Below are 12,037 nucleotides of genomic sequence, written 5' to 3' on the forward strand. Positions count from 1 at the left end.
AGTCTAGGGAATAAATGCCTAGAAGTGGACTTGTACATACCTTGCTGCTCTTAACCATCAACTTTTACTAGATAATTCTAAATTCCAAGGGGCTGACCATTTAGCTCAGTTGGTTAGAGCACAGTGTGTTATAATACCAAGGTCAAGGGTTTGTATCCCCGTACAGGCCAGCTGCAAAATAAAAAAATTCCAAGTGAATGTTCCATTTTAGATTACTGTTAGTAGTTTATAATATAGTCTATGGTACCCCAAACTTCCCAAGCACTTGTTTTTGTACTTAATTTTTGTCCAATCAGTAGGAAATGATAGCCTATTGTTCAAATTTGCATTTCTATTGTTACTGGTGTGGTCAAGTATGTTCTCATATTTATTAGTCATTTTTACTTTTTACTTTGTGAATTATATAGCTTATTGTTCATTGGTCATTTTTCTGTTGCATTTTGTTCTTTGTTTGGATTGGATTTGGTAGCATTTAACAAAAAACTAAAATAACAGTGTCTTAAAAAGAGGCAGGTTTATTTTCTTTTACATAAACTGTGGAGTAACACAATACAAGGATGTTTTAGGGGATCCAGGATGTCATCAGGGGCTTATGATTCTTTTATTTTTCTATTTTACTATTTTTAGGGGGTGTCTTCCGTCCTTTAGGCCCAAAATAATTAGTGGAAGTACAGCCATAATTTCCACTTCTAGGAGCTGGAAAGAAGATCAGAGGAAAGATGCATTTCCAACTGCATCATCTCCCTTTAGGGAGCCCCACCCAAAATTTCACTAACATCTTATTGGTCAGAACTTAATCCCATGTCTGCTCCTAGCTAGAAGAGGAACTAGGAAATGTCATTTAGTTGGGCACACTGCTGTGTAAGTAAATTTAGGGTTCTTTCACTAAGGAAGAAGAGGAGAGTGAATATTGAGGAAGTAGTTGTCAGTTTCTGCTGTAAGTTGTCTTTTTCTTACTCTTTTCGTGAGTTTTTATGTTCTGAATATTAATCCTTTGTTAACTACGTGCAATGCAGTTATCATCATCTAGTCTGTAGCTAGTCTTGCTTACAGTGCCTTTAATATTTAGAAGGTTATACTTTTAATATAGTTGAATTTATTAATTTTTCAAAAGGATTTGTGCCCTTTATTTATTGTTTTTTATTTTAATTGATCAATATACAATATATTGATTTTTGAGTCCCTTTATCAATTCCTCTTTCCTCCCTCTTCCTCCCCCTCCCCCCTTTTATTTATTATTTAAGAAATCCCTATATCAAAATCTCCTATATTTTCCTAATGTTTTGCTAAAGTTTTGCTTTTCATTTTTAAATCTTAAGTTCACCTACAATTTATTACTATGCACAATATGGGTAAAGATCTAATTTTATGTTTTTCTTTAGAAATAACCAGTTGCTCCAGCACCATTTTATTGTATAGTCTATCCTGTCCTCACTGATTTGTCTTATGTCATGCGGCTGTATCTGGGAATTCTCTCTGATCCATTTTTTTTCCTTCTCTAATACTGTTTTTTAAAATTATTTTTAGCCCCTGGGTCGGCCCCGTGGCTCACTCGGGAGAGTGCAGTTCTGGTGGCGCTGAGGTCGCGGGTTCAAATCCTATACAGGGATGGCCGGTGCGCTCACTGGCTGAGCGTGGTGCTGACGACACCGTGCCAGGGTTGCAAACCCCTTACCGGTCAGGGGAAAAAAAAAATTAATATTAGACCGTCATAAGTGTTTGTATCTGATTGGGTAAGATCCCCCTTCTTAGCATTCTTTATCAAAATTAATTTGATCCTTTTTGGTCTCTACTCTTAAAAGTTTTAGGATTTCCTCATATAAACCCTATTGGGATTTTAATTGGAATTGTGTTGGTTTTTATAGATTAATTTTGGGAGACCTGTATTACATTTTAAAGTGCAGTTTTCCAAGAAGTGTGCAACAAAGTAAATTAATGAGGCCGTTTGGGGGGGGGGAGGAGCATATAGGTTTAAGAGAAAGTTGTGGGGGAGGGAGTGTTTTGCAAGAAATTGGAGAGGTTAATAGAAAGAACATTGGAATGAAGAGATATTTTGAAAAGGAAGATACATAAAGGAGCTCATCACATCGAAGCTTTTTTTACATTGGTAAAGTGAAAATAAGGACATTTTCAGAGAGAAAGGAGAAATGGCTTTCAAAATGAGATGAGAGGTTTGGGAGGAAAATAGATTTGAAAGGACGACTTTGAGATATATGCTAGGGAAACAAATTAGGGCAGTGACTCTCAGATTTGTTTAGTGGAAAGGTCTAGTACCTGAAATTTATAATACACTTTGTGGAGTATTATGAAATATCGATATGATAAATTTAAAGTAACAAAGCATATCATTTTGTGTTAGTGGATTTAAATTTAGATAGGAACCATGGTAAGTAAGCTCCAAAGGTTTAAGAAAAGATAGAGGGAAAACTGATAATTGAGCAAATTCTTAATCATTAGCTTAAAAATTTCAGTGAATAAGTCAAAGACTACCAATACTCATGTTTTTGGGTGGTACATCTGTCATTTTCTAATTACAGCATTAAACCATCTATCTCTAAAAGATGAGCAAGGAATTAAAAGTAGGAAATCCTTAACATGAGCTCTATGGTATGACTTCAAAACATGTTTTATTTTCTACTTATTTCCTATCTACAAGTAGTACCTGATTTTCAATCTGACTTTAATATTCTCACTTTTGTTTTTTATGGTTCTATAAATAATGATATTTATAGTAAGTCCAGAATATTATTCATATATCTCTACTAGATACTTGAGCAATATTCGTCTATCCAACTATGTCCCCAACAATAACAGTTAGGGAGGTTCAAGCATGGGCTTTATTTAATGTCACACAGACTTAAGGTCAAATTCTGGTTATGGTACTTACTAACTTTGTGATTTTAGGCATGCAGCAATTTCTGAATCTCAGTATTTCCAAATGTAAAAGAGGGGAAATAATTCCTACAGGGACGTTGCTGGGATGAAATAAGGTAATGTATGTAAAGTATTTAGCACTCTGCCTGGCAAATAAATAGTAGCCATTGTTGTTGTTAACAGTAATAAAAGTTATAATTATAATAGGCCGGCCCGTGGCTCACTCGGTAGAGTGCAGTGCTGATAACACCAAGGCTACAGGTTCGGATCCTATATAGGGATGGCCGGTTGGCTCACTGGCTGAGCGTGGTGCTGACAACACCAAGCCAAGGGTTGAGATCCCCTTACCGGTCATCTTTAAAAAAAAAAAAAAAAAAAAAAGTTATAATTATTACTGTCCAAGGAAAGAAAGAGTCTAAAGGTCCCATAAGATTTGACAGTTGGGATTCCTGACTTTTCTGAGGAAAGGTTTAATAGCATGATGGAGGAAGAAACCAGAATGAGTCACTGGAGACAGAAATCGTAGACTCAGTTGTTTATGTGATTGTTTGATTAATACCTGTTTTTTCTAATAGAATGTGATAAAAGCAGGGACTGTTTTTCTTGCTTTTGTATATCTACCTTCTGGCACGGTGCTTGGCATATAACCAGCCCTCCAAAATACTTTTTGAATAGAAGCCACTTAGGTACTTAGGTCTTTCTCTCTCTCTCTCTCTCTCTCTCTCTCTCTCTCTTTCTCTCCCCCTCCCCTCCACCCCCTCCTCTCCCCCTCCCCTCCCCCCCCACAACTAAACATGAATATTAAATGTGTAATTTTTAATCTATTCATCAGTAAATAATCTCGAGTTCCAGTTTTGGATGGTCTTAGTTATGAGCCAGTGAATGTTCTCCAGGAGATTTTGTAGACTGAAGGCAGCTGGGCTGGGCCAGTGCCATGGGGAAGGAGGTTGGGGGTCAGAAACACCAGTCTATTGAGTTAGGAATTCATGAGCTCCAGGTCTTCTGCTAGTGTGACCCCATCCTTGCCTTTATTTTCCTGAAGATAGCCGAGATCGGTCACCTGCTGTTGCCTCTCCTACTGTAACTGCTCTCTGCTACCACCTCCTGTTGCTTCCATCTCTTTTGATTCATCTAATTCCATCTCTGCAGTGTGAGCCCTTTTAAAGCTTTTGCTATTAGTGACAATGAGAGGACATAAACAGGGAATACAAAAAGGCCCATTTCTTATTATTTCTTTACTGCATCTTCATAGGGTATGAGAAACACCCTAATGTCTGTATTGTGTCCTAGAGGAAGACTTTTAGGAGAGACTCGCTTCCTTTTTGCTTGCAAGTCTTAAGAATGTTGAGTCTTACATAAATTTGAGCCATGTGAGTACAGTTTTTGTTAAAAGTTAGGACCCTGGAGTCAAACTACCTGGTTTTAATTTTTAGCTCTGCTTCCTACTAATAGTGTGACCTTGGGCAAATTATTTACTTGCTCTGTTTCTCAATTTCCTCATTTGTAAAGTGGGGATAATAGTAGGATCTTTCTCATAGGGGTGTTGTTTATGAATCCCTCTCTCTGTTCCTTCTTTCCTGTGTGTATGTATCTCTGAAATAATGATGCCTTGCAACGCTAAGTACTCAATAATGTTAGTTGTTATTATCAAGTGCTTCTTTCTTTTGTATGCGGTAGGCCCTAGGAACTTAGAGATGAATAAAATAAAGTCCCTGGTGTCAGAGAACTCAGAAAGAAAAGGAAAGGGAACAAATCAAGACTTGCGGTCCATTATGCTAAGCTGGTACATCATGTGAGCTGGGATGGAGTTATCAGTTGTGCTCAGGCTGGCTGGAGTAAGGTCAGGGATGGTTGATGAAAGAAGGAGAGACTGAAGCAGATTTCTGAAGGATAAGTTTAGACTTCTGAAAGGTAAAGAATTTTACAGGTGTAGAGTTCTATAGGTCAGTACTACCTGGGGAACTTTCAGGGGAAAATGCATGTTTTTAGTTTGACGCCTAGGCTGTTTGGGGAATGGTACTCTGTTTTTCTTTTTTAAAAAGTTTCTCAGGAATTTCTGATGAAGATAACTTGCTATTTGGAACCATTGCCAAGTCAATTTCAAGAAGGAATTTAAACTTTGGTTTTAGGAAACTAAAATTAATATCACCCTGCCACTTAATGTATTAACTTGATGATTTTATTGATTGTATGATAATATTTAATTAGGTGGTTAATGTACACTAACTTTTATATTTTATTTTATAAAATCTGATATTTTATAAAAGGAATATCATTATTTATTATATTCAGATCTGTACTTTCTAATGGACTAAGTGTATGTGGATTTCGGGGTATCTTTTTATCATTAGCTTTAGAAACAGTTTTTGTTTATAGAATAACTAGCATATTAATTTGCATAATTATGCATGTGAAGTGCTTTTCAAGAATAAGAAAAAATATATGATTCAGAAATTGCCTAGTTAATTCATAGTTGATTTGTATTCATAGCACTATAACGTGGGTAGTAGTGTTCACTAATATGCTGTGTCAATAATGTCAGCAGACATTAATGATGACACATTTTGTTAAAAACACAAAGTTGTCTTGTTGAATTAGGGAAAATGGTGGGAATAAAGAATTTTAAAAGTATTAAAGAATTAAACACAATTCTTACATGGAGTTATTTACATTTTTACCTGTAGAACTGTAGAGGGTGCTATTTCATTAGGAATAGTAGCCTGAACTGGCTTTAGCTGATGTAAGAATTCTCTTAAGCCAGAGTATCACAGTAGCTAATTTTTCTTGGGTGTACATTTTTTTTTTAAAAACTATTTTGACTGAAATTAGAGTGACAGATGTTGCATAATTGATATAACTTGTAAAGAATATTGATCTAATGTTCCTGATTGCAAAACGTTTTTCAACTTCCAGATTCTTTGATCTCGTTGAAATTATGGTTTGCCTCTTTATCGTTTAGAATAATAAATGTTCATTTTTCCACCATCTACCTCCATCCTCGTCTCCCAAATTGAGAATTCGTAGATCTTAATAGGTCAAAAGATAACCAAACCATACGATGGGAATGTGTATTTTAGGTAGATCTGATTATCTTTAGAAGAAAGATTGTTACACCACAATGGAGTTTAAAAACCTGGGCAGACTTTAGAAGTTGTTTTTGTTAAGATAGAAATCTGGCTTTTTTTTTTAACTGACTAATTTATTATTCACAGAGGAATTCCATCAATTCCAAACTAACCGTTCCCTCATTTTTCTGCTTTAATGGTGATTTTAGAAAACTTAAGGTAGAATTAATTGATCCTCATCTTAAAGGATTGCTTTTAGGAATTGGTTTTAGTAAGTTGGATTCAATTTCACCCGTACTTAAGAATTTATAAATTATTTGACCTAATTTTAATTAAGACTGAATAGTATGTAGGCATTTTTGAATAAAGGCAAAAATAAGGAAACTCTGTTTTAAAAAATACAAAAAATGTTAGCTAAGTATCTTTTTCTAAAATACAAGCAACTTTAAAGGATTCTGACCCAAACCTTGCCAGGAATTTCTTTTTCCTGAAACTTTATCATAAATATTTATTATGAAGTTTTATACTGTTTGTTCTTCTAGAGTCCCCCCAAAAGTGAGAGCATTTTCTCTTCCTGTGGATAAAAGGATTGCTGCTGTTGAAGCTGTCTCAGTAAATAAGTGCCCTCTGTTTCTGTTTTAACTCTCAAGGCACCACCTTCCATGGTCAGTAACGAGCAACGCCAGCACGCAGAGCACATATTCTTATCATTTAGGAAATCAAAATCACCATTTGCAGTTTGCAAGCATATTTTGGGTAAGTATTTGCCTTAAAAATATTCTGGCATAATCAGATCTGCTTTTTCTATCTTGAACATTAGCTATTTTAAATTTCTTCAAAAATACGCAAAGTTATACGGTTTCAGTTTTTCATTAATAATCTTTCTACTACAGTAACTTTAAAGATGTTCTGTAAATCCAGACGGGAAACTTTGTTGTTAGTTTGGATTTTTTCCCCTAGATGTAGTATTTAATAATTTGTTTTATTATTGACCATAACATAAAAGCTATTAATAGTGGGGTAAATAATCTAATGTTTCTCAGTTGTTTTCATATGTCATTTATTACAGGAAATGTACTATAATATCTCTTATCCCAGTGTTAGTTTTAAAATTAAACTTGTTTTTGGAGGTTTCTACATTTTCTTTCTTTTAGTTGTTTTCCATAGTGGTTCTTTTGTTTGTTTTCTACCATTTAATTTGTACTCAGCTTGCTTAGCAAATATTAGTTACTTCTGGGTAGGTTATTGCTGTGTATCCAAAAATTAAGCACTGTTCTTGACTTTTGTCAGATACATTTTATGAATACCTTATATCTGACACATGTACAGAAATGATCTCTTTTAAAATAATCACAAGAATGATAACTTTCCCATCCAAAGATGGCATTTTCTAAGAGTTATGTATGATGTTGCCATCTGCCTCTTAGATATTTTCCAATAATGGTAAGAGAATGTCTTTTTCTTCCACCCTTCCAGTAAGAGAGATTTCATTGGTTATTGTTATTTTATAACCTGATACTACTGTTGGCTGTTTTACTTAGTTGGAGCCATCTTTTGTAACCCAAAGTTAAGGCTCTGAAAGGCTGAGTCATCCATGATCACAGAATTGCTTAGTTGAGTATTAGGAACTAAAACATCTGACCTTTTATCCTTGTGATTTTAGTAAGGCTCATCTGTTAGCAACTAGCACGCTGGTTTCCAGATTGAAATAAACTGCAATTAAAGTTATGTGTTAAAAATGCTTAAAAATGGGAATTTTTAGATTGTAGGAGATCCAGTTGCCAGTGGTGCCTGCTACATGTTGTTGACGTGAGGTCATTTAACCTCTCTGGGCCTCTTTTTCTTCTGTGATATGGGAATAACTTTACCATTGCCTTAAAGGACTTGCTATCTTACGTTGTTGTGAGGTGCAAATTGTAAACGCACTGTGTGAACAGTAAGGTAAATGTCATGGCCATAATACCCCATTTTAAATAGCTTTAAAAAGTGCTATCTTCTCTGTTTGCCAGGGGCTAGTGGCCTAGGTAAAGGTGGCTCTGTCTCATTCAGGAGTTAGATCTTACCATTCGAAGAACTGTTTTAACAGCTACCTTTTAAATTCAAAATGAGGCCATTTAAGTTAATGTATTGATTGATTGATTTGAGTGGTCAGCTTTTATACTTGGGTGGATTTGTTTCTGGCACTAAGAAAATTTATCTTAAGCCTGCGGAGAATATTTAACTCAATGTTAAATTTAAAAAAAGCAAAACTAAACATCAGCATAAAGTGTTTAAGGGAGTGTTACCTCATCTTTATTATCTTGAAATTGTTCAGCATTCATAGATTTAGAACATCATTGTGTTAAACTATTAATCTAAAATAATTTGGGTCTGGTTTCATGGCATATGCCTTAACTGCATTGACTAGGATTCCATCAGTGTTTCATCTAACTTTCTATTATAATTCAGTTGTCATTCTAAACTAGTTGGGAAATATATACTTGGTTGACCTAAGTTATAAGTATTTTATTAGAGCATATTTGTTTATGTCACTCTTTTCTTTTTAGAGTATGTATATTTTGTGAAGTACTATTGCTTTGTTACGATCTGAGCTTGTTTTGGAATACTTTTGTTTTCCTGAAACAATTTTCTAAATAGTAGTATTGCTAGTTGTAGCTGTGGTTTTAAAATCAGTTTGGGTTTTGAGACATTAATTATAAAAGGTGGAGTACGTGTATTACAAACATAATCATTAATATGCTGCAAAGCCCTGTGTTACATTAATGTTTACATGTAAACTTCACAGAAAATCTTTTAACTCCTTACTCAGTTACCACCAGCACAGAAGGGTAAATTCCTCTAAGAAGACTTCTCATACAAGTGGCAGTCAATCACAATTCAGAATTTTCACATTCTTACTTAGGAATTATATGTCATTTTTATAGAATGTCTGGGTAATATACTCTAATAAAGGGGAGACTTTCTCTTTGATCCTTCCTTTTTCTGGCCTCTTGAAATTCTTCCTTCTCACTTTTAACTTCAGTTTCTTGTAGTTCCTCATTTCTTTCTCTAATCGTTTTGTTTTCATTCTAGTTTTTATTTTCGCTGCTCTGTGTGTGTGTGTGGTGTATGTATTTGTGTGCTCATGTTGCATGTTTGTGCATTTTGTCAGAAGAGCACTTTTAGACTTCTTCACCTCAGAAGTCTTTGGCACTTAGGAATTTACTAGTTTTTTTTTTAGGGTCAAATGTTCCTTCAAAGAACATGTGAGTTCTGTTCTTGTTAAAGACCAAGAACCTTGAGAAGTTAATTTGCCTTTTCTGGAGCTAGCTTTGCAGCGTTCTTTTATCCTTGTCTCTGGGAGAAGTGTATCTCTTCCACTTCTGATCTTAGAAGTAGCCAAAACAAAGTGAAACAAGAAGCCACCAAAATGCCAGTTACAGTAGTAAACTTTTACTTCTCTGGATATGAAAATTGTTTCCTTACTGTGCTGTCGAGTTTGGGGAATTGATTGATCATTTTTCACCTGAGACTTTTTATTATTGGTTGGTGGGCATAGGTGTCATTCAGTCAAAAGAGCAGACTTTTGGGAGCTTATATTGCCTGTGTTTTGGACAGGCCAGAGAGGTGACTGTGGCTTGACTTCTAGGGTCTTCTTTCCTTTTTTTTTTTTTTTTTTAACTTTTCTGATCAGAATACTGTAGTGTTCTTCCTCTCATTATTTACTTCAATTTAACTTTTGTCTTCATGGTTCTGATTTCAGATGGTTGACAAGATACAAATGAATTTTATTTACATTATTTCTATGATTAAAGAAAGTTTCTGTGTTAGCAAGTGAAAGCTTTCTGCTAAAGTGGCCTAAAATAATTTATCATCTGGGCAGTGTCCTAGTCTGTGGCAGATCTTTCTACAAGTAGTAGTTTAGAAGTTGTGGATGAATTGTGAGTTCTTCATGAAGACCTTGCAGTTTTGAGCATTTTTGTAGCAGAGAGCAAGTAAGGCTCATATGGACACGTGAAGCTCTACTTTCATACTGATAGGCTTCTTGAGTTCCTTCTAGCATCTCTCGCACATTTATTTCATGTCTAAGTGCAGTTTATGAAGGCTAATAATGGTTTTCATGAGAAAGTGTAATTTATTAGCTTAGGAAAATTCCTTCTTTTAAATTGGGAATTTGGCTTTCTTCTTTTCAGATTCCTCTGTTCTTAGAGACAGCTTCTTATGGGAGTAGTAATTTAGAGATCTTTGTCTAATACCATGAAGAGGTAGCTAAGAAAAACAGTTATGAAAATTCATTGTCTCTTGAAAACTTTAATGTTCATCTTCTGTAATTGCTCCCTAGCACCCAAAGGGCAGAAAAAAGGCTAGGATAAAAGCGTAAATAATTAGAAGTAAACATGTTTCATTGCTCATGAACGTCAGAAGGTGCTTATTTGGTCTTATCTTCAGTGGCATTTGTTTTTATGGATGGATTTTTGTTTCTGAAGGAGCATTACCAGCCATGTGATTGAAATTTCTCTCTCTATCTCTTGGAGACTCAGTTTTTTCACCTGTAAGGTACAGGAATTGAATTAGATGGGCTTTGGAGTTCTGTTTCTAAAATTCTCTGAGTCCCTCAGATTTTGCTTCCTTGCTAAAATTCATGGCCAAGGATTTCAGGTATCTTGTCCTTACAATTTTTACTACTGCAATAGAAAATGAAGACAGGCAAACAACCATCATTTTCTTCAAAAAGAGGTTTATAATGAGAGATTATTTGAATTACTTTTTGAGACAATACAATATTTCTCCTTAAGTGACCTAAGTAGATGTAGTTGGTTTCTGTTTCAAGTCCTCTTTGAATAAAACCCTTATTTTTTTTCCTCCTGGAATTTTAAATACATCTTTTTATAATAGGTTCACATTTTTAGAAGCTATTGCTTTATTTTAATTATTTACTATACTTTAAGGTTTCCAAATTTTTTGTGAATTCTGATTATCATCTCAATTAGAAATCATGTTAAGATAGCATAGAATAATCAAAACTTTAAAAAAGAAACGTACGAATTTGGTTCTCTTATGAGTTTTGGTATGTTCAAAACTCCTACGTAATTGTCTAATGTGTTAGGAATTTATGTAGGGTACACCTTTTCACCCACATTTTTACAGCTAATTGTGTCAAGAGCACTTGTAACCTTTTTAAATGACCTGAGCTTGAATAGGAGAGAAAACCTTGTGCTTGACTATGTCTTCATGCTCTTCTGATAAATTCTTGAGGGTTCCATTCTATGCCTACAGTTAATTTCTCATAGCTTTCAGATACTCATGTCCAGTGATCTTGACAAATAATCTGGAGTACAGTCATAGACTTTTCATAGATTTCACATGATGGTTATTTTTTTAGAGCTTCAGAAAATTTCTGCTTTTTCTTTACCTCATTTTGGCTGTTCCTCCCTTTTTATATAATGCTGTTTGAAAAATGATCATAGTGGTATTGGTGAATAAAAGAAAAAATAGAAAATTAATATAAAATATTCCTTTTGTGTGTTAATTTTCTATCCCGCCCCTCCCCCCACACCCAGTTCAGTTTTTAGTTCAGATACTATAACTCGCTAGTTATGACTGGGTCTAAGTGTAGCTTTGGGGTTTTACTCAGTTTGATCAGTACTGCAATCCGAAAATTCACAGGAACTTCTCACCTTGTATAAATGTGTCTCATTTTATTTTTACATTTTGAGAAAAATAGCCTAAACATGATTGTGTATATTTCTGAACTTGCTATTGGAGATGGGTCATCTGCTGAAAGCTTAATTACTTAAAAATCAAAATATTTTGACAGCATGACTCATCACAGATAGTAATGTTCAAAGACTAGTATATTAAGGTATTTCTCAGATACAAAGTCTTGTTTTATACAGGGTGAGAATCTGTTAGGAAATTTTCTGATTGCTTTATATTTTTATTTTTAATTTTTTTTAAAGCTGTGTTATTTTTTAGTTCTTCATGCTTTGGAAGTAACAGTTGAAGAGAGGTGAGGAAAGTTTGTGAAAATTGTGATCGGTGATTAGCTGCCACCTGCCTGAGGTGTCTTCTGAGAGGAACTAACCTCTTTGTGGTGCTAGAGCAAGGTCACTGGATAT

The 12,037-nt window shown here is 34.6% G+C and overlaps 1 protein-coding gene across 3 annotated transcripts in view; it reads left to right on the forward strand.

Moving 5' to 3' along the window:
- XPO4 (exportin 4) overlaps positions 1–12,037 on the forward strand; it is a 107,509-nt gene that overhangs the window by 26,084 nt on the left and 69,388 nt on the right. For 2 of the 3 annotated variants that reach the window (XM_063101479.1, XM_063101480.1), the window contains exon 2: positions 6,590–6,695. The exons of the other annotated variant lie outside the window; for it this stretch is intronic. In XM_063101479.1, coding sequence (XP_062957549.1) covers positions 6,590–6,695 — 106 coding nt within the window. The remainder of the gene's footprint in view (positions 1–6,589; positions 6,696–12,037) is intronic. 3 annotated transcript variants of the gene reach the window in all.

The sequence above is a fragment of the Cynocephalus volans genome, chromosome 7 (assembly GCF_027409185.1).
Source record: "Cynocephalus volans isolate mCynVol1 chromosome 7, mCynVol1.pri, whole genome shotgun sequence".
Lineage (NCBI taxonomy): Eukaryota > Metazoa > Chordata > Mammalia > Dermoptera > Cynocephalidae > Cynocephalus > Cynocephalus volans.